The sequence below is a fragment of the Sarcophilus harrisii genome, chromosome 3 (genome assembly GCF_902635505.1).
Source record: "Sarcophilus harrisii chromosome 3, mSarHar1.11, whole genome shotgun sequence".
NCBI classification, from domain to species: domain Eukaryota; kingdom Metazoa; phylum Chordata; class Mammalia; order Dasyuromorphia; family Dasyuridae; genus Sarcophilus; species Sarcophilus harrisii.
In genome coordinates, this window is record NC_045428.1 from 1,642,411 (window position 1) to 1,665,504 (window position 23,094).

General features: G+C 42.7%; 1 protein-coding gene across 22 annotated transcripts in view; it reads right to left on the reverse strand.

The window, feature by feature from the left end:
- DLG1 (discs large MAGUK scaffold protein 1) overlaps positions 1–23,094 on the reverse strand; it is a 271,420-nt gene that overhangs the window by 37,793 nt on the left and 210,533 nt on the right. For 14 of the 22 annotated variants that reach the window (XM_031963573.1, XM_031963568.1, XM_031963563.1 and 11 more), the window contains 3 exons: positions 21,799–21,897; positions 15,527–15,580; positions 1,361–1,411 (listed from right to left, as the gene is read on the reverse strand). In XM_031963573.1, coding sequence (XP_031819433.1) covers positions 1,361–1,411; positions 15,527–15,580; positions 21,799–21,897 — 204 coding nt within the window. The remainder of the gene's footprint in view (positions 1–1,360; positions 1,412–15,526; positions 15,581–21,798; positions 21,898–23,094) is intronic. The other 8 variants (XM_031963577.1, XM_031963574.1, XM_031963571.1 and 5 more) reach the window with 1 other exon arrangement.

Sequence of the window (23,094 nt, forward strand, 5' to 3'; positions counted from 1 at the left end):
CGCTGGGTAGCTTTGTTGGTTAAGAGAATAGAATGATAGATTTCTTTATTGTGGGATTCTGGCTCTAATTATTCCTCTGCATGCTGGGCTGTAGAAGGGGAACGAAACCCTCTGCTGTGCTGCTGACTTTGGAACTTTCTCCTTTCTCAGCCCAAGGCTTTCCTTTTTCCAAAGTCCCTGGCAACACCATCTCCAATGTGGGATCCCTTTTTGCTCTACCCTGGATTCATGACCCACAACTGGACAGTGGATAACAAGGAGATGAGTTGGAACCTGTCCCCATCACATCACAATGTCCCAGAATGGAAACGAAATCTCTTCTTGGTTCAAAACCTTTCCTAGGCACTCCTATGATTGCATGTGGCATGCTAAGTACAGGCTCCACTGCCCTACTGCCTTCTACAATGAGCTGGGCCAGACAAATGACTGATTTCTCTCCTCTGATTTCCCTACCAGGGTTCAGTCGAGTGCATTTTCTAGTTCTATTTAGAGGACGATTATGGAGGAGAACGTAACTGTAACTGGTTCCAGTTATTCCATCATCTTGGCTCTATTTTCACAAAATTGTTTTCTATGATTTTAAAATTTTTCTTTGATTTTTTAAATTAACTTCTCTTAAAAATTCTTTATTGGTCCAAATGACGGCACAAAACAGTCTAACAAACTAGATCTTTCAATTAATCTCTCCTAATGGAGAATACTGTAGACCTCCACATAAGAAATACAGAGTTAGAGGGACTTTAGAGACTATTACACACACACACACACACACACACACACACACACACACACACACGAGACACTTCAGGGAAGCCCCTTCTACCTTTGACTTTTGGAGGTTTGGAACAATTCAAACACAATTTGTTATATTATGACGTGACTTTCCATGTTAGCTGAAATTTTAGTAAAATTCTTTAAATAACCTAATTTCCTTATCTACCAGAATGAAGCCCCGGGACACCTTCCACGGCTTCTGGGGAGTTCATGAAAATGAGGAATAAGTCAGCATCCTAGTCGCCATTTTTCCTGGTAAATTTCAACTGAGATAAGATGTGCTGCATTGACAGGTAAAAGGAATAAATACTCACTCCTTGTCCCTGGACAATTTCTGGTTTCATTTATTATTGTTTATTACTTAATAAAGAAACTAGACTATATAAACAGAACAGATCTGTGTGGTTGTGTGTATGTGCTTTTAAAGAAAGATACCACTATTCAGACTTTTTCAAAAGATTTTTTTTCAATCTATGATAATTAGAACAGATAGCAAAGCAAAAAGTTATTGTTGAAAACCAATTCTTATAAAAACCCAACAGATTCAAGCACAAAACAAATGAGATCTATTAACATGTATATTTACCCGTTCCAGTGTGATTTCTTCATATTCATAATCTGCATCTGTTCCATTGACCTAATGTGGGGAGAAGAAGGCCACTTAGAAATGACAAGGTTTTTTATACACAGGTTTAACAACTAAACCTTATTGTTTAGTTATTGTTTATTATGTGTTCTTATTAACACATAATAAAACAGTTAGAATATGATTTTTAAATGCATAGAAGAAAAGGGACATAAGCCTTACTAATAGACAAAAAAAATTTTTTTAAATAGTTAAATATATTGCAAGTATCCTATGGTACAACTGTGAAGATAATTCAGAAACCTGATTTTTAATTCAAGTGATTCAACATTTATAAGGACTCTACTCAGTATCCATCCCCCAAGGAAGTCTTAGGGATACCGGCTCAAAGAAGTGAGTTCTGTTCCATCCCCTTGGAGGGAGGGACAAGTGATGTGCGTACCAGAATCCCCACATTTACACGGACACATTGCCCACGCGCACAGGCGCGCGCACACACACACGCCAATACCAAACACAGCTCTGGAGTGCAACCAAAGGAAGGGGTGCAGAGCTCATCCTGGGACATTCAAGCAATGTTTCCTGCATGAGGGGGCACCATGCTGTGCTACTAGAAAAGGGAAGAGATTCCTAGAGGCAGCAGAGAGGGAGCCCACTCTAAACAGCATGAGATGGGGCAGAATTAGGGGGGGATGAGAAGGCTGACAACGTGGACCAAGACTGCCGAGGGAGGTGCAAAGGGAGGTTTAAAATCCCAGAAAAGTTATTTTCTATCTTCTGTTTGAGATTAACAGGGAAGACTTTTTTTCTTTTTTTTTAAATCAGGAATATCAATTTGGCAGCTGTGAGATTGGGGATGGAAGGACCTAGGGAAGTACAAGATGAGAACCTGAAATGAGAGCTAGGGAAGAAGGATCAGGAGGGGGAATGGGTATCTTAACACTCTGGGCAGAAGACCTCAGTCAGGCTACAAACGCCCAGAAAACCTGAATGGATGCAAGTGAAGGCAGTGACTATGAGACGACTGAAGGAAAAGTAGGCCTTTCAAAGTAAAAACAACTGACCCAGAAAACAGAACAAGAGGGAAAAAACGGAAGCCTCACCACTGGACCACCTGAAGCCACGTGAATATTCTGAGGTTTGTCTGAAAGTCCGACACTCTAAAACCAAAAGAATTTTGTGGCTCTCAGGGACTTCAGGTCACGCTGCTTCCTGATGGAAGACTGCCAGGAGTCGATAATATTTAGAATAAATGAGGTAAGAGGCCATAAAGTCCTGTTTTAGGGTGACAGAGGTGGAAGTATTAGGGCTTCTCTTATGGCCCACAGGGATCCGCACATATCGAAGCTCTACGTATTCAAAACACATGTTTGGGCAACATTTGGAAAGCAAATGAAAAGCTATCCATTTTAAATAGGAGACATTTATTTAAAAGGTCTGGCTTATGCTAAAGCACGGAAAATATACACTGAGTGTTGAGAAAGCCACAGGGCCATGGGGGGTGGGGGGGTGGGGAGAGGCGGTGTAGGAGGCCTGTGCTAGGGCTCATCTCTAAGAGGCGCCCAAGGGCCAGCCCAGGGCTCTGGGGGAGAGAAATCCATGACCTCATGAGTGCCTGAAACTCTAGCTTACAAAGGAATGCCTACCAAGCTTCCCATCAGCAGTTTTTCAGTCAGCTCGCCACCTCTGAGCAAGGTCGGCATCGGAGATGGGGCACACGCTCCCTTCTCGGGCACATGCCAGACAGAATTCTTGCCTCAGCACAGCCTCCAAGCCCCTGAACCACTGGGGATGTAATTCATCCCAAAATGCACTGTTCCCATAGGCTCACCCTCTGAGAGGAATGAGCAGATGAAAGATACATCTTTATTCCTTTTCAAAATGGTGGAGGCCCCTACTATGTGCCAGGAACCACGCTGCCGTGTGAGCAGAAGTGCCATTCCTTATTGCAGCTGACGGTTCCGATACATGTGGGCGGCCACAGGGGCGGTCTGCTCACCGAGGACTCCACATGGTCCTTCTCTGGATCTAACACCAGCACAGCAAGACAGAACGATCCCCTGGAAAGGGATCTGCACCCCTGGGACCTCCTGCTGGTGGTAGTGGGCCAGCACCCCGTAGACTCTAGGTCTGAGGGCTGGCTCTCTTGGGCTCGGGTGGAAGGTGACTGCAAGGATGACATGGCACTGCCCCTGGAGAGCAGCCGGGCAGTGCCCGCCCTCCTGCCCTCTCATAGCTTCCAGGATAAGTTCCTAAGGCAGCTGTCATGTCACTACCTCCACCACAAAGATGGGAGGGACAAGCTTGGAGAAGTGACTCTATTCAGTGCCTGCAATATGCCAAGCAGCGCACGAGGTCTAGGGGTGACAAAGAAAGTCCTGGGGTTCTTCTGGGGGGGGGGGGCAACAACGACAGAGAGAAGCAAGCACAAGGGAGAAATTTCCCTACGTTAGGGCAGGCAGAGAGTTCAGTGGGCCTAGACTTGGGAAGACCAGAGTTCAAAACAACCCAAAATACTCTGTGGCTGTTTGGTCTTGGGCAAGGTAACCTGTTTGCCTCAGTTTCCTCACCCTTCAAAACAGGGATTATCATTGCCCCCACCCCAGGGGGACTACGAGGCTCAAATAAGGAACAACTGTAAAGTGCTAAGCAAGGGGAGAGGCCCCCCCCCGGAAAGACCCTCCCAGGGTTAGCCCAGGGTCAGGGAAGAGGCATCCTCCTCCCTTCCTGTAGGAGGATCCCTTTCCTTCTGCCTGAGCCCCTGGTTCCCTCACAGATCACTGGGGAGGGCCAGGACTCAGCAGGGGTGGAGCCTGCAGGGAGCTCTCCCCTTGGAGAGGTTCTCTTCCTCGTACCTTTCTCACACACACAACTTTACCCCAGATAATGGTCTGTTACAATGACGACTGGTCTTTCCCCTTAATAACTAAAGGAGACTAAGGGTCTCCTCAGCAGAATAGAGCCTCTCCTCCAAGACTCTAGAAAAAAAATTTTTTTGCAGGGCTTTGTCCCTAAATCCTTAAAGAAGCTTGATAAACAAGTGCAAACACATTTGTGTTTTAATGGCTGGTCTGGTCCAGAACAAAGACATCCGTAGGGCTCTTGGCCAAGTCTCTCCCCATTGCAGTCCATGCTCTACCCCCTTCTTTAGCTGCCAACAGTTTTCTACAAGTGCAGATTGGAGCAGGAGATTTCTCCCCGGAAAAACTCAAGGGGGCTTTATACCCCCAGATTAAAATGTAAACTCTTCCATTTAACATTTAAAACCCACTCCCCCCAGCCCAACTTCTATTTCTAACTTCAGAGAACACTGCCCCTGGCAAGGTTCCAACTGTAGGATGTGGTCCCTCCCCAATGCTTCTGTTTCTTTAACAGACTTCTCTTTTACCCAGGAATATTCTGACTCCCTCCCCAACACAGGGCTTTCACTTTCTATCTGTTCCCATTCCTATGCTTTGGATCAAGCTGAACAGATCCTAAATGAACTAGTTTCTCCCCCTCAAACATAAGCTATGCTTTTCAGCAGCGACTTAACAAATATTTGCCGATCTCTCTTTAAACAGTGATGGGGGGGGGAGGAGAAAGGGAGGGAGAAAGCATTTGCAACTCCAAATCTGAAAACAATGTTAACATTATTTTTCCCGGAATGGGGAAAACGAAATATCAAGAAGTCACCACTTAAATGTGATAGTAAATCAAACGCATCTAATTAGAACCAATGCTTGAAATGTTAAATCCACAGAGATAACGCGACAAAGGTGGCATGCTTCGTCCCAGACACCGCGGCGCTGGCTGTGCACTGCGTTACCTAGAGTTCTCCCGTTCATCTACAATGCCACACGCTCTGTTGTCATTTACTGCTACAAACACGTTGTCTGGCTCTGTTCACCAGCCAACCTCACCAGGTTCCTGCGAATCGCGCCTTTTGTCACTCTTTAACATTTGTATAACACAGAGAGCACAACTGCTCTCTGATAACTGGATGCTCAGCCATTCGGCACCAGATGAACAGATTAAATGCAGTAAAAAGAAAAATTAAAACCAACCCAATCTCAGAGGGAAAGAAGACATAAATGAACTTGCAAACACGAAATTTACAAGCAAAAACCCTCTCAAACAATCAAGGAATCGTAAGTTTCAATATTACACAAAATGTTGGGGGAAATAGCAAAAAGAAATGCTTCTGATTTCCTTCTATGACACAAAGGTAGTCGTGATACTGAATGGGACTGATTGGATGAAGTCTTTCTCAGTATTGAGTCACATGATCCCTGTTCCCAGAGCTGAGACCCTGGGGGTCACATGATCTCTGAAGGGATACAGGAAGTTAGTGAAGTTGCAGGAAGTGACAGCCAACATTGGTAACCATTGGTCAAGCATGGTGATGTCCCTTTAGTCTATCCAATGAGAAGGCTGGAGTCTTTTGCTTTTAAGTCCTGGACAAAGTGGAAGCTGGCCAGGTTCCACGAACACATGGCAGGAGTTGGGAAGGCTCCCAGGTGGGTCTGAGCCTCTCCTTGCAGGGATTAAATAAATGCTTTCTCTTTGTACCTGAAGATGTCTCTGATGAGTCAGTTTGGGAAAAAGGGGGGTCAAGCACCTGTCCCACACAATACTTAAGCTAGACAGAGTCAAAACAGAGGGGAAAAACCACTTTTAGATAAAAACGGACAATGAATATCTGCAAAAATTCTAAGTATCAGAAAAATGATGAATAAAATATCAGCGGCATGTCACAGAGATAATGAGTGTCATTAGATTGGATTTGGAACTGGAATACAACCCTAATTTAATATTAAAAAACAAACAACACTATGTTAACAAGAAATACAGAAATCACTTGTTTTAGAAGCAGCCTTGGAAAATTACATTTACTTTTGTTACGACTATAAAATAAAGCAATGAATGAAACTTTTTAAAACACACACACACACACACACACACACACACACAACCTAGAGCCAGCATTATATGTAATGGGGATAAACTACTGGCATTTTCATTAAGATCAGAGGTGAAGCAAGAACACTTCCACATCCACATCCACTGTCACAAATACCATAGTACTAAAACATGTTTGCAACAGCAACAAGGCAAGAAAAAGAGTGACATATAAGAAGAAATAGTGCTTCTTTATTTTTCATTTTTTGGCAAATGACATAATGTTATACTTGAAAAATGAAAGAAAAAATTATGTTACAAAATAACTTTCATGAAGCTGCAGGATATAAAATAAATACACATTAAATCATCAGCTTTTCTCTACATTACCCACAAAACTCAGCAAGGAAAAATAGAGAAATTATATTTAAAATAACTACTGGATTTACAAAATAACCTGGGAACCTATTGGCACAGAGAGGAACTTATATGAGAACGACCATAAAATATTCTTTAAAGGATAACCACAATTTGATTAATGGTAGGTCAAACCAATATAATAAATTATGAAACCTCTCCCCAATAATTTAATTGTACAATGCCATACCAATTAAACCACCCAAAGAATTATATGAAAGAGACTGAAAAATAATTCATATTGAGATGAAAAAGTTTTAAAATATCAGGGGAAGAAATGGGGAAGGGGGGAAAAGATACCTAGAGGGGACAGAGAAGGCATGTTTGGTTGTACCAAAGCTAAATTACACAGCAATAATCATTAAAAGATTTGGTGCTGATTAAAATGTGAAAAAATTGATTAGTGGAGCAGATTTCGTAGACAACATATAAAGCTAAGGAGACTAAGGAATTAATGTTTGATAAAACCAAAGGCCTCAGCAACTGAAATAAGATAGAAAATACTGGGTAAACTAGCATTCTGGCAGAAACTAGGTACAGAGCAACATCTTACACAGTAAATAAAAAACATTAATAGAAAACAAACTGGACAATTTTGATTTAAAAAAAATTAAGTTTTTGCAGAAAGAAAAATGATAGAAAGGATTATTTTCTAGATAGAAAATTAGAGGAAAATTTTTGTAATAAGTTTCACTAATAAAGAAATTTCCAAGATAAATAAGGGATTAATTTAAACATGTAAGATTAAAAGCCATTCCAATACATAAATGGTCAAAGAATATGAATAGGTTGTATTGAAAAAAAAAGAACTTAAAGTCTCATGAAAAACCATTAGAGAATAGAAATGCAAGTTTACAACTCATGCTTAATCACATGGGTAAAGCTGATCAGAAAGAAAACAATCTAAATGTTTTGCTCAAGGAGGCTGAAGAAATCAGCTTTGAACTGGTCCAGCCATTCTACAAATCAGGTTTCCATGTGGTGTTCCAATTTCCCCAACAATTTTTATCAACTGGAGCCTTTGGGTTTACAATAGATCACTACCAGTCACTTAGTACTATTGTTTTGTCTACTTAATCTATCCCACTGATCTAACATAGAAATACTGATGATTTATGAGTATATTTTAAACAATGAAACTTTGCTCAAGTTGTTAATTATTCCAAGTATTTTTTTTTTTACTTGATTCTCTGGGATTCTTTAAGTATACCATCATATCATCTGCAAGGAGTGATAATTTTGTTTCCAATAGAATTGCCTATTCTAATTGCTTTATTTTTCTTTTCTTATTGACATAGCTAATGTTTCTAGTGCAATTCTGAATAACAGTGGTGATAATGGGCATTCTTGTTTCAATTCTAATCTTACAGGGAAGGCTTCTAGCTTATCTAGCATTACAGATAATACTTGTTGATTGTTTTAGATAGATATTGCTTATGTTCCATTTATTCTTATGCTTTCTAGTATTTTTTTTTGGGGGGGGGGGTTTCAACTGATCGTTTCTAAGCTTTGTTCTTTGACCAAATTATTCTTTAGGATTCGATTATTTAGTTTCCAATTAATTTTTAATCTTTCTGCTGTCCTTTGTTAAGTGTAATTTTTATGTAATTAAATCCAAAAAGGATTTAATACTTCTGCCTTTCTACATTTGATTTTGAGATTTTTATGCCCTAATGCAGGTCAATTTTTGGCTATGCGCTACACAATGAGGTCTATCTTTTCTGTTAGCATCTAATTTTCTACAAAGGTTCAACCTCCTTAGTTTCTTTCTTAATTTTTTATTAGCTTTATCAAGTTTTGAGAGAGAACAATTAAGGTCCTCCACAAATATAGTTTTTCTATTTCTTATAACTTATTTAATTTCTCCTTTAAAAATCTGGAAGCATATATGTTTAGCATTAATATTACTTCATTGTCTGGCACCTTTTAGCAAGCTAGTTTCCTTCTCTTTTAACTTAGTATATTTTTACTTTGACTTTGCCTGAGACCAGGATTTCTAACCCTGCTTGTTCTTTTCTTTTTTTCTCTTCATCTGAAGCATAAACCCCATTTAGTCATAGAGTATAAGCCTTGCGACATATTGCTGTAATCTCCTTGCTTGTATTTTATTTAAAATTTTTGCACCAATATACTATAATTAGGGAAATTGATCTATAGTTTTCCTTCTCTGCTTTAGCTCTTTCCTGGTTAAACATTAGGATCACATTTGTGTTATTAGAGGAACTTGATAGGACCCTATTTTCCTCAAGAATTTATACAGTATTAGAATTCTTCTTTAAATATTAGGTAGAATTCTCTTATGAACTATCTGGCCCTGGGGATTTTTTTCTTAGGGAGTTCATTTGTGGTTCGTTCAACTTCTTTTTTTCTACAAGGGGGTTATTAAGGCATTCTATTTCTTTGCCTCTTAATCTAGGTAAATTATATTTTTTATAAATATTAATTTCATTCAGATTGTGGCATGTAATTGGGTAAAATATTTTCTAATGATTGCTTTAATTTCTTCCTTTTCATTTTTTGATGCTGGATATTTAGCTTTCTTTTCAATCAAATTAAACAGTGGTTTATCTTATTGGATTTTTCATAAAACTAAATCCTAATTTTATTATAGCTCTAGCCCTTATCTTTACTTTGAGCGTGTCTTTCTGCCTTAAGTATGTTTCTTGTAAACTATACATTGTAGGATTTTGTTTTTTCATCTACTCTATTATCCACTTCTGTTTTGTGGGAGAGTTCATCCCATTCACATTCACAATTAAGATGATTGTTTCTGTTTTTCCTCTTTTTCATATTTTCTCTCTTCACCAGTTTTGCTCTTCTGTTCACTGTTCACTGCTTCCCTTAATCTGTCTTCCATTCTGTAAGACACCTCCCCCCCCCCTTAATCCTCTCTCTTTCTACTTCCCGGTTAGGAAGTACATACAACTGCTTGTGTATATTATTCCCAATTTTGAGCCAATTCTGATTAGAGAAAATTTCAGGTGATACCCACCATCCACCCTTCCATCTTCCCTCCCACTGTAATTGGTCTTTTCATGCCTCTTCATGTGAAACAATTTGCTACGTTCTACCTCTCTTCCCTGAGTTCTTTTGGGGCTTGAGAGCAAATCGCATTTGTCTTTTGAGTTTTGCCCATACATTGTTGTCTATCTGTAGCCTGGTATGCTGAGGCATTGGGGGAGAGGGTCTTCCAAGTGTTGGTGAATGGCAGAGGCTTGCAGCTGGCTTTCTGGGATACCTCCTGTCCTGATCTGCACTCCCTTTTACCTGAATGAGATAGACCTTTCCTGCCAGTTTGCTTGCCAGTTCTGTTGTTCCAGACTTCAATTGGGGGGCGGCAATTTTATGGCTGTCTGGAGATGATTTTCTACATATTCCACAATCTTGGCTTCTAGAAGTCCTTATTTCTTTTCACAACCCATTCAAACATGTTATGGTTCATATTCTCCTCAATATACAGGATCCCCTGTTTCATCAAGTGTTGGATCATTTCTTTTTCTTCTTTAAAAATATTTATTTCTTATTATTGTTCTGTAAGAAATGACCAGCAGGACGAATACAGAGAGGATTGGCGAGACTTACATGAACTGATGCTGAGCGAAATGAGCAGAACCAGGAAATCATTATATACCTCAACAGCGGTATGAGGATGTATTCTGATGGAAGTGGATTTCTTCAACAAAGACAAGATCTAACTGAGTTTCAATTGATCAAGGATGGACAGAAGCAGCTACACCCAAAGAAAGAACACTAGGAAATGAATGTAAACTGCTGGCATTTTTGTTCATCCTCCCAGGTTATTTATACCTTCTAAATCCAATTCTCCCTGAGCAACAAGAAAACTGTTCGGTTCTGCACACATATGTTGTATCCAAGATCTACTGTAACCTATTTAACATATATAGGACTGCTTGCCATCTTTGGGGAGAGGGCGGAGGGAGGGAGGGGAAAAAATCGGAACAGAAGTGAGTGCAACAGATAATGTTGTAAAAAATTACCCTGGCATAGGTTCTGTCAATAAAAAGTTTTTTAATCAATCAATCAATAAATAAATAAATAAATATCTCAAAGCAAAAAAAAAAAAAAAAAAAAAAAAAAATATATATATATATATATATATATATATATATATATATATATATATATAAATAAATATTTATTCCTCTGTCCTTTTTCAAGCTGAACTGCCAAACATTCAAACTCTTCTGCAAGAAGCGCGAGCCAATGGAGTGGCCATGTTTGAATAACAAAAGTAAATTTATCTAAAAGAACATTTGATAGAGAACTCACACCAGGCAAGCGCTCACATGGAGGACAGAAGAAGTGATATTAGGATACTCTTTCCTGGAGAGACACAGGAGACTGGCAGAGATAGAACTGTCCAGCACGGCACACCCTCATCAAAGAAGGTGCTATACCATGAGCAAAGCAGAAGAAGAAGAGATGCACAAATTCAGACCTCTCCACTCCAATGTCCATGTGGATTCTCTGTGCTACGGGAGAGCCTGCTAAACTGATGTCATTCTGATGAGTGTGCACCTCAACAATAGGGATGTCATTCAGGTTCTCTTTGAAAATAAAGGACAACAACTACCCATAATGGCTGAACTTGTTTAGGAGATCAAGAAGTCCTATTTCCTTCTGCTGTTCCTGTTGATTTATATTCAAAGTTTTCTTCCTGAAATCTTTAGTAACTTCCATTCCAACTCCCCTGCCGCCCACCCCAAATCCTTTATTTTCCCTATCACTCAATTCCGGACTTCCTAACCTCCAACCATAGTTTCCTTGGGTGGGGAGGGGGGTTGTTGGGGGTTTGAATCTCCTACTCCAAGCAATTCACAATCAGCTGAGGTCATTCTTCCAAATGAATTCTGAGTGGTAAAACTGGGCCCAGCTAGACACTCAGGGGTAGACAAGAGCGACACTATCCCTTGTGTCCTTTCTGACTAATAGAAGACAAAGCTGGGATCATCCCTGCCCTCAAGGAGCTCCAAGGCTGACAGAAATGACTCCCTTGGAAACACAGACGAAGGTGGGAGGCCTAGCAAGGATTCTGGCTCTGGCAGCTCACTGAATGCTACAGGTTTCCAGTACAGGGATCAGCAATCCAATTGCAGATATTTGCTATGAGAAGGCTGGGTACTGCCTAATAGGCGGGCAGCTGCAGCTAACTTCTCAGTCCCTGAAGGGATCTGTGGCCTTTTCTGTTTAGTCACGTAATCTGAAATAAAAAAGTGAAGTCTGGAATCCTTAAGGATAACCCATTGCTCTACTACTTTCAAAAGTTTCTGTAAAATAAACCCAAGAGAACTCAGATTCATGAATTCATTATTAGCTGGAGGGGAGGGAAAAGCTCTTCCATTTTCACTCTAGGTGCTAAGACACTTCCTCAGCTCCACATGAGGGTAATTGCTTTTGGTGAAAGGGTAGTCAACACATCCAGTGTGATGTCTTCTGGTCTGTCATGTAATCTAAGATGCTCCAGGAATCGCCTTCCTTCTTTTAAAGGAGATGAATCTCTTTTTATAGATGTCTTAGAATAATGGACCCTGTGTTTCCAATTAGGAGTTCCAACATGGAGGGGGAAATGTTCAAAGAGACGGGATCATCAGTGTCCAATAAACCAGAAGATGTAAATAATTTGACCTAATACTTGACCCAAACTGCTGGGAAATGTGGAAAGAGCTTTGGCAGATTTTAGACAGAGATCCACAACTGCCATCCAATTCCACAGTGTGTTCTAAATGAATATGGAATCTTAATATTAAAGACTGAATGGTTTTAAAAAATCAGAAGAGAAGCAGAGCAGATAACTTTTAACAACCACAGATAGGACAAGTATCCTTCACCAAAGAAGAGAAGGCAACCACAAAAGACAAAATAACTTTAATGACATGAAATTGAAAACAACAAGAAATAGAACAAAGAAGAGAAGCAGTATAGAAAAAAACACATGATACCTCCCTCCACACACACCATTCTCTAATGGATAAGTGGCCAAAGGTACAACCTCAAATGTCTTAGAAAAAGAATGGGCATGATTAACAATCATGAAAGAAAGCCTCAGATCACTAGTTAAGAGAAAGCAAAACCAAACACTGGCTTTTAGATAGCCTACAAATTGGCAAAGACAAAAAAAAAAGAAGGGGGGGGGGGAGAGAGTCAACTTTGGAGAGAGAATGGGAAGATAGGAAAAGCTGTGCATTGTTGGTGGAGCTGCTGCTGATGTGACATGAATGCAATGGCTATGATGACTGCAAAGGCAGATCTTGCTTTTTTCTAAATGAAAGAAGTCAAATCTCATCCATTCCCCCCTGTTTAGAGGGGGTGGAACTGGATCAGCGACATAGGACAAATCACTTCTCTCCACAATGCATCATGTTCATTTTCAAAATGAGGTCTTTGGATAGGGTCTCTTTTCTAAAATCTGAGATTTTAATCAATAAGTATTCATATTCATATGGTAGGTTCATATTAATGCATGCTTTTAAACAATTAAAGACCTCAAAGTTTGTATAGTCTCAGAGAGGCTAAAAATAATGATGCATTAGGTTAAAAAACAAAGAGAGGCTCACACCAGAGTTGAGGAGTGTTCTTTCTAATTAAAAATTTAGGTAGCCAGGTATCAATGCTAAAACGGTTGCTTAAAAGTGCTACTAAATAATGGATGGCACTTTGGGCCATTTGGAAGTCCAGGAGGGAAGTGCTGGGGAAAGGGCCCTGACCGGGTGCCAGAGGCCAGCAGGGCTCCTCCCTCCACCAAGCCCCCGAAGGCCCAGGGCCAGCTGGACTAACTGGTCACGAAGGTCCCAAGGCCACTCCCCTGATGCTAGCCTGGCCAGCTGGAGCTTCTCTAAGCTTCACCCAAGGCATGGGCCAGGACCTTCTCTCCCTGTCAGATGGCACCAAGGGGAGAAGAACCACACTTTATTCTTTCACACATGTCCCGATCCATGCTGCGCCTTGATCGATCACTTCTTCGGATCTCTTTCTGATCAGCAGCAAATTCCAGAATTTTACGATTCTAAGACTTGCTTTTACTGGCAAATCTTGCTTGACTTTGGAACACTATCATTGACTCACCTAACTGATTCTAATACTAGAGTCGATGTTTTTTCACTTGTCCTGGAACCAGCAAAAAGGCAGCAACATCCCAAATACTATATAGTACCCTCCCTGTAGCACAGTAATACATGCCAGAAAAATGGTAATCAAAAAATAAGTGCAAGGACAGAGTCTTACATCCAGAAAGGTGAAGAAAAAGAAAATGAGGCAAGAGAATTCTCTCACATTCATATCATGTTGTGAGAATGCAATTATCCCAACAAGGAATCAACATCAAGGAGCATCAAAGAATGAAATGGGGTTTGGGGAAGAAGAGGTGAAAAGACTTTTCTTTATTTTTTACTAAATGCAGTTAAGGTGTATTAGGGAGCAGCAAGGGGATGCCAGTCACTCTGCCCTGCCTGCCTCAGTGTCCTCATCTGTAAAACGAGCAGGAGGAAGACATGGCAGTCCATGCCGTATCTCTGTCCAGAAAACCAGGCTCACCAGGCAGAAGGGGGACTCTCCTGTCTGCAAAACTTCCCCTAAGGAGCCAGACAAGGGAGCTATCCCACACCTGCCTCTGACAGGTATGCCACAGAGCAGCCTAGCATGTAGGAGGTGAGGGGTTGGAATGTTATTTGGGAAGCTGCAGAAACAAGGGTGATGTGCAAACAGCTTCAGGTGCCTACCTGATGCAGGCCCAGTAGTGAGAAGGGGAGGAGAGACATAACCGGAAGCACAAAACTTCCAAAAATGAATGTTAGTGACAGAAATCAAGATGAGAAAACAAGGGTTAAGGAGTCGAGTGGACTATCTGCCACGCTGAGCTGAGGCAGCAGGACGTCATCAAAGTGGCCTGGCTGAGGGGCCCTATGGGCCAGAGGCAGCCTTGGGTACCCCCACCAAAACCACCTGCCACCATCTTCCCACAGCTTTTGAAGGGGGTGACTGTACACTTTAGGAAAGGATGGGTGAAGTGACTGCCTGGGTCCCCCAGCTCCCATGTGTCTCAAGGCAGACACCCTCTCTGGGCTGCCTGGACCTCGGGCCTGTGAACCCCAGGGAGGGCAGGGATAGTCTGGGATCCAAATTAGCGGCCCCCACGGGGAAGATCCCAGGCCACAAAGGCTTGGAATTCACTCCTCTACTTTCTGACTGGACCTATCATTTTCACACCAGAGCCTGTCGGGCCTTCTCTTCTTCCTTCCCATCCCCTCGTATCCACTTCCTCCCCACCAGCAGCTTTCTTTTCAGCTGGAAAGGTGGATACCAGAGAAGGCCCCTCAGATCAGTGAGGTGCCCGCGTGTACCCCATTCTAGCCCAGGAAATGGCAATCATTTGCCAAAGGTGAATACCTTTAGCTAGGAATAAACTCAAAAGGAAATCACGATAGGCCAAAATGTCCAAGGGCTGCCACGAAGCCCTGGCCACCCCCCCCACCCCCCAAGATTCCCCAAATCATCCAAGAGCATATGGATTCATTGCAATTTTCCATGTGGTGACCCATACTGGTAACTGGCCCAAGATACTCTTTTGAGGTTAATCAGATTAAGTTCAAACATAGCATAGATTCCCAATCAAATTTTTCCACTTACTGACGAGTCAATTTGACTTACGCTTGCTTCGGCTGCTACCACAATCTAGGAGTACTTAAGCATAATAAATTTTATTCTGTATCAAAGATATGCTATATTATAAAAAGTAGCTACAGTTGTATGATTAGAAAGTAATTCCACAGTCTCACTAATAATATCTATCTCCAGGAAAAATGCCTGACTCCAAGGACAAAAAATAAGAATATCCAAAAAATGTGAACTTACATATGGTGAAGTCTCTAAGTTCTCTGTGTTGACCAGCACTGGAGGAGGATTTGCCTTTGAAGAAAAATGTTAAAAAAGAATTAGTTCCGTGAACAAAAGAGGGCAAAAGTTGAACTATCATAGTCAAGACATTTCACTAATAGCTGTCATTGAGGCATGTTAGGAATACACAGAACATTTATTGTTTCATAAAAGTCTACTACCACATCAACTTTTCTCATGCTACAATGACCATGTTTTCTTATCTACCAAAAAGAGAAGAGAAGAGAAGAGAAGAGAAGAGAAGAGAAGAGAAGAGAAGAGAAGAGAAGAGAAGAGAAGAGAAGAGAAGAGAAGAGAAGAGAAGAGAAGAGAAGAGAGAAACATACAAAAGGATATATGGTTCCTGCTTAGATATTACTTTTTTTTTTTTTTTTAAAGTCTTTCCAGGTTTTTATTGTGTTTTGTGCTTTTTTTTTTGAAAGTACCCTGCTCATCATTTTTTATAACACAATAAACACAATTTTTTATAACACATCATAACTTGCCCCAATTGAAGGGCATCCCCTCAATACCCAATTCTTTACTACCATAAAAAGAACTACTATAAATATACTTTTTTGCATATAGGTCATTTTCTTTTCCTCTTCTCTTCTTTTATTTTTAATCTCTTCAGAATATCTAAAACGTAGTTAGTTTTGTGGGCTAACTCAGTAGCTTTAACTGCTGAGTTAAAGCATGTGCATGGTGTTATAGCTCTTTGGACATAGTTTCAAATTGTACTCCAGAATGGTCTCACCACCAGTGCATTGGTTCCCCTATTTTTGCACATTCCTCCTAGTATTTATTATTTTCCTTTTCTTTCAGATTAGCCAATCTGATAAGGATGAGGTGGTACCTTCAAAAGTGTTTTTTTATTTCTCTAATCAGTAGTGAGTTAGAGCATTTTCTCATATGTTTATTCCTTTGATTTCTTCTATCAACTGCCTGATCACAACCATTCATTGACTATCAATTGGAGAATGAGTTGTATTCTTATAAACTTGAGTCAGTTATCTGTATATTTGAGAAATGAGACCTTTCTTAGTGAAAAGTGTAAAACTGTCACCCATTTTCTGCTTTCCTTCTAATCCTGACTACATTGGTTTTGTTTGTGCAAGATCTTAATTTAATAAAATCAAAATTTCCTACTTTATATCTTGTGATTCTATCTACCTTTTGTTTGGTAGTACATTCTTGCTCTAAAGGTCTGACAGGTAGACTATTTCACAGTCCCCTAATTTGCTTGTGATATCACACTTTATGTCTAAATTATGTTCCATTTAGTCAATTATACTCTTACTTTATACACATTGCTTTATGAATCATGGGAGAGAAAAATCAGAGCAAAAGGGCAAAACCATGGGAGATTAAAAAAAAAAACAAAACAGAAAAAAGAAGTGAACAGCATGTGCTAATTTACATTTGGTCTCCCTAGTTCTTTTTTTGGAGACAGATGGCATTTTCTGTCCAAAGTCTGCTGGGATTGCTCATGTTTGATCATTGGGAACATGACTTTTAAGCAATAAACTCTTATGGGGAGGCCAAGCCCTAATGGGAAGTAGATCAACAAGGGTTCCTCACAACTAGGTGAAAGAAAGTCAAAAAGAGCCAGTCTGTTTTCAAGGGGCTTGTGTTTGCTCAGGGAAGAAAGCCTTAGTCAATGCCCAAGTCCAGGGCGCAGGCAGCAAGGCGGTGGGCACAAGATGGAAGGGGGAGTGTCCTGGAAGCCCCTTGCGAAGGGCAGGCTCCTTGAACTTCACTGATGGTAGGACAGTGTGGCAGAAATGGATTCCCACGGCTACAATGGGGAGACCCATTCCGAAACCCTTGTAAGGTCCTTGCGGGAGGAAGATGATGGGAGAGATGCAGAAACAGCAGCAAGTGATGGGAAGTGGGGCAAGCAGCACCCAGCTTTCAGGACCGGAGCACGTGAGTGTGTGTGAATGCGTCACTGCAGGAGGAGATGCCACCGGGACAAGCAGTTTGTGATTTCCAGCTTCGGGAGGATGGGCCGGACAGAGAGATCTGGGAATTATTGGCCCAAGGACAACTGACGCATTATTTCTTCTGCACTCAGGTACTCTCTTGATTAACAAATGCAACCCCAAAGATCCATGGGTATAAAGAGAGCTTAAGCAGACTTTTAAAAGCTCCTTGAAGCTTTTCAGCATAACACACAGAGACATGGTCCTCTTATCGCTATTCCCCAGGGCCTTTTCCATCATGTCCAATCTTCAATTCTTCTGTTTTATCGATCAGGAAATGACACCGGTTGTTTTGTAATTCCAGTGGTAGGGAGTTATGATAGTTTCTACATGATAATGTTCTTACAATTAGTTTCACTATTGTATTAAAACCTCCAAATCTTTTCAAGGGAAATGCACATTACTTGCTACCTGCTATCACCATTAATTAAATACTGCTCAATTAACCTTAAGATTAAAAATAATTGGTTTTTTTCCTAAAGGAATTAAAGTTAACATCTGTGAATAATTATAGGAGGAAATCGTTTCCCCAAATTCAGTCATATTTTTAACAAATGACAGAATTACTAGAGTAGTCCCTTTCTTTATTCATTTAATATGTACTGAATTCTGGACAAAGCATCCTGACGCTTGCTATTCTGACATTGTGAGTAAGGAAAACATTATATTCTTGTATCTTTAAGTACCAATCTGAGTGGAAATTATTGTATAAAGTAACTCTCTAAAGTAAGAGAGTTGGACAAATATTAACTGGATTATGCTTGGTATTACATAGGTTTCTTACTACAAGTAAATGGCTTGCTCTCACTTAGTCCACAAAAAGAATTTTCATAAAAACCAAACAGAAGGATGTATTTAAAAACGCTTAATAGTTTCAAGACAACAGAGTAACCCCCCCCCCCAACCTTCACTGCCCCATTCTAGCCTTCCCCCTTTCCCTCTCTAAAGAGACCGCCCCGCAGAACTGTCCTGAGAACAGCGTGCTTGGGCTGGCCGAGGCTGGGCCGTGGGGTTGGCGGAGCTGGGCTGTCTTATTGGGAGAAGATTCAGGAAGCTCCCATGGGAGCTGGGTTCAAGTCTAGAGGCCAACGGAAACGGTAGAAGTTTAGGGCTCCTGTAAGAGAAACCACTGATGGCAATGCTCCAGAGGGGAACAGGGCGCTCAGAGAGGGAGCCAGGAGGCAGTTACAGGCACTGCTGAGCTGGGTCACAGCCCATGCCACGGGCCCTGCCAGTCCTTCCTCAGGCCCACAACAGATGCCCTGCACACTCTGTCAGGGGCCGCCCATCTCTGAGCCCTTTTCTGGCCAAACTCCTTGGGGAGACCGTCTAGAACCGGGGCTTGCACGGCCTCCCCCCGTTCTCGAGGTCACCCCTTTCCCTCCCTGCCCTCTACGTGATCCTCCTTGGCCTTCTCTGCTGGATCTCCATCCAGGTCAGGGTCCCGGGTCGCCATCTCTCCTCCCTCAGACTACTTCTCTCAGTGACCTTATTGTCCTTTCAGACAAGGAGCCTGGGAAAATATTACCAAGCAGACCCATCCTTGGATACACAGGCAGACAACATCCACAAGGTAAAACCCCACAACAAAAAGCTGTTCCCATTCATCTGAATGGGGGAGATGACAGGGCCCTCCTGGAATGCCCTAAAGTCACCCTTTCCTTCCCCAAAAAGGCCCCCTCAAGAACACAAGAGCCAGGTTGTTCTGTGCCACCGGCCCAGTGAGCCCCCCTCGGCAGCTGGGGAAGGGGGAGGGGGCTGGGGCGCAGCTCTGGGATGGAGTGATGCTACCCGAGCCAAGCGCTCTCTGGCCCACATTTGTCGGTCCTCAGGCCCTAGTATAGTAAGGGGGGAGAGGAGGAGGCACATTCAGCAGGGCCGGCGTTACCTCTGACAGGTGCCCTGCCCGCCTGCTGCTGTAAGAGAAAGAATGCACTGTGTCCTTCAAACCTTGAAAAGTTATACATCTTGTCCCCAGCTCCACCCCTCACCTTCCCTCTGAGGGCCCGTTTTAGTCAATGATTAACTTGTTACTTATGGCCAGCAATATGTAAGCGCTAGTGCCCAGGCCAGAGGCTGGGTGGATGGCGTAAAGCTCAAGTGACTCAACCGGGTGGGACGGAGCGTCTTGGTGGGCTGCGGGTCCTTTCCCGGAGTCATTTCTTCTATGAAGGCCTGTTTGGGTATGTGTTTTATATGGCACTCTGGGCATGCTGTGGTAGCTGCTGCGGGGAGGTTAGTGAGGTCGGAGGGTCCGGTTTCCCCTTGTTCCTTACCTCTGGATAGGTTCCCTGCAGGTTATATCCTGCAAGAGAAGGGGCAACAGAAGGCCCAGCATGGAGGGGACCCAGGCTGGGAGGTCACACTGGGTGAAAGGGTACCAAAAACATTCACAGGCCAGGACAGAAGGGCAACTCTATGACCAAATTCAGAGAGAGAGAAACGTCAAGTCTTATCATGGGGGATCAAGAAGCCAACTGGAGAAATATACACTCTGGGATGGTGGGGAATGGACCCCCAGCTCCCAATCAGACCCTAAGGAGCAACTGCTTCTACTGTGAGGTTGGGGGCAGCCCCCTTATCCCAAGAGGGGATAGTGCCGTGTGCCCAAGAACACAGGCTCAATTCTGGGCAATGCTGTGCAGGGCCAAAGACCATGATGAGGAGGGAGCCCCCTGTACGGACAGGTGCATGGAAGGGCTGTTGGGGGGCACACGAGAAGTCAGGGGTGGGACAGAGAGACGGTGCTGGCTCACCCCAAGGACCCACTCCACGGTGATGTCAGTGGCCCAAGTCAGCCCCTGCTCATTGAACCCCTATCATGTGCCAGGCCTAAAAGCCCACAGCACATTCCCACGGGGGAGACAAGGGTACGTATGGGCACAGAGTGAGCCCACCCTGAAGAGGGAAGACTGGGGGTCTGGGAGGGTGGAAGGGAACACAAAGGGACCAGCAAAGACCCCAAGTGCCACTGGAGCCACTCAGCCAAGGAGGCTGAGCCCCTTTGAGTCCGAGGGCAAGGGGAGCCCAGCATGGAGCCAGGGACAGCCAGGGCTCAGTTTACTCTGGAGGTGCAGTCAACTCAACTCGCACTTGGGGAACATTCCCTTGGCAGCAATGGGAGGTCAGAGGCAGGGGAGCAGAGGAGAGCTGCTGACACCATCTGGGCAGAGGGGGTGCGGGAGGCAGGTCCAGGCGAGCTGAGGGCTGCTGCCGGGGGCCAGACCGATGTGCCAGCTGGTGAGATTTCTTCCTTCACACGCGGCTGCGCTGCTGAACCTCAGGGTCCGACAAGACCATCAAGCAGCCTCCCCTCCTTACTCCAAGCTACCTTTTATTCATAGCTCCAATCTCTCTCCTCTGAAGAGGGAAGATCTGACTTGAAGGCTCACTGGGTGTGTCCTCCCGGTTTTCCAATGATTTCCCTTTTAATGAGTTCTTTTAGAGGGAAGCATTCAGGAAGCAGAATTACAGTCAACTCCTTCTGGCCAAAGACTGGCTGCAATCTGCTGCCTAATGGCAGGACACGGTCACCTCTCCCACCGGTGTGGACGCCAGTTACCACATGGCCGTCCTTTTGGGAAGTTCTGAAGGTTCAGGAACCAAACGTGGAGCAATCTTTCATTTGGAAACACTGGAAAATAGGAGGATCGTTTCTGACAAGTATCATCTGCCCTATGCAAAACAGACAATGCCAGAGATGGCAGTAACCCAGCACAGTAAAGACGTGCTAATGAATGCAGAGGAGAGAATGGACTCTGGACATCTGGTCTTAACACAGCATATGAAACCGCACTTTCAAAGGGAAAAACCTTTAGTTTCTTAATTGCAATTGACTGCTTGATTTCTCAAGCTACAGCAAGACCCAATTAAGGTAAACAAAGAAAACAAAAGAACACATTACCAAGGCAACAGAGTTCCATTTGTTTTTTTCAAAAACATACAATAAGTAATTCATGGAGCCACAAAATGCTATTTATCTGAACATACAGCACTGGATTCAATCAGATAACGAACCACTATGTGGAAATTACATAATCAGAACATCAGAACTCCACCAAATTGGGAGGTTATTAAGAATATGATAAAAGATCACTAAAATACTAAATATTTTGAATTTCAGCCAGTTTAAATGTGAAATTTCTTTAAAGTAAACTGATGCTCTAAGTAAAGTTAAAGGCTCAAAGGAAACAGAAAACAATTTCAAACACTGAAGGAGGTATGGAAGAGAGAAAGAAAATACAGGAAAAAAAAAAGAATAAAAACCTGTGGTGTTGTGGGCAGGATGACAGTATTCTCAGCAGAGACGGGCAGGACAGGGATCACAGGGACAATGGGAGGAGAGGGAGGTGCAGCTTCTGTTGGCTAAAAATCATCAAGGACAAAGAGTCAGGAAAGATCCAAGACATCGAGCAGCAGAACATTTCTTAACAAAGCCAAACAGCAAAGCAGGCGCACCAGGCATGCTCTCGGGCCCAGCAGGAAGGAGCTATCCCATGGAAACACTCAGGGGAAATCACATGCTGTGTTTACTTCTTTTTTCCCCATTTGTTTTTCTCTCTCATGGCTTTTCCCTGCCTAATTTCTCTCTCCCAACATGATACATAAAGACATAAAACAATTACAATAAATAAAATAAAAAGGTTCCCAGGTCCCATAGAAGGGAAGAACTCCTCTCAGGTTTTGTGGCACTAAAATTACAATCCTCTGACTCTTTTTCGAAGTTCTATTTTAAATTCGCAGACACCTTCCTGTATTACAGGTGCCACACCAAAACTATGGCTGTCCTACAAGGCTCACAGAAGCCACCACTTCATTACTAATCAGCAGAAAAGTCCACAACAAACAACTCAGAAAGCTTCCCTCAGCTTTCTGCACTCCCTCCTGCAGCCTCCGGGTTGTCTGCCCTCCCTAGCTGGGACTGGGCCCTCAAAGGATGCACGCTCCATCTTAGTTAAGCTAATGCCAAAGGAGCCTGGTGTTACAAGGATCTCCATAAAGTAGCTGGGGACTACCTGCAATACCACTGGCCCTGCAACCAATGACAACGGAGGTCCTGGCTAACTAGGGGACGTGGCAGAAAAACCTGAAGTCCCGAGCAGAAGGCAAGCAGGGAGGGGCACTAGCCCCAGCCCCAGAAGCTCTTGGGAAACTCTACCTTTACCGTACCCAATCAGAAACCCAAGTTCTCTATCAATCTGCCTAAGGCCTTTCCCATCTTGGCTGACTCTCTCTTAGGGTTAGTCCATGAAGCAATGCTGTAATGCCCTTCCCTCTTGGGTTAGTCTGTTAAACTCCTCTCCGGATTTAGCAGCCAATTAATGGCACTCTCCCACCTCATGGGGCATTCCCTTTTTCCTGGTTAATTGTGAATTTCCCTGGAGAACTTGTCTTTTCCATTACTAAACTGTTAAAGCCCCTTTCTTTGCTATCATCTTTCTAATATCTCCTGATACGCTTTCATATTTGCCTCTTCTCATAAATCAAGATTATCTTTTGGCCACTGAAAATTCTTCACATGTGCCTTGTGTAACTTTACTTCCTAATTGGATTAGGAACTGC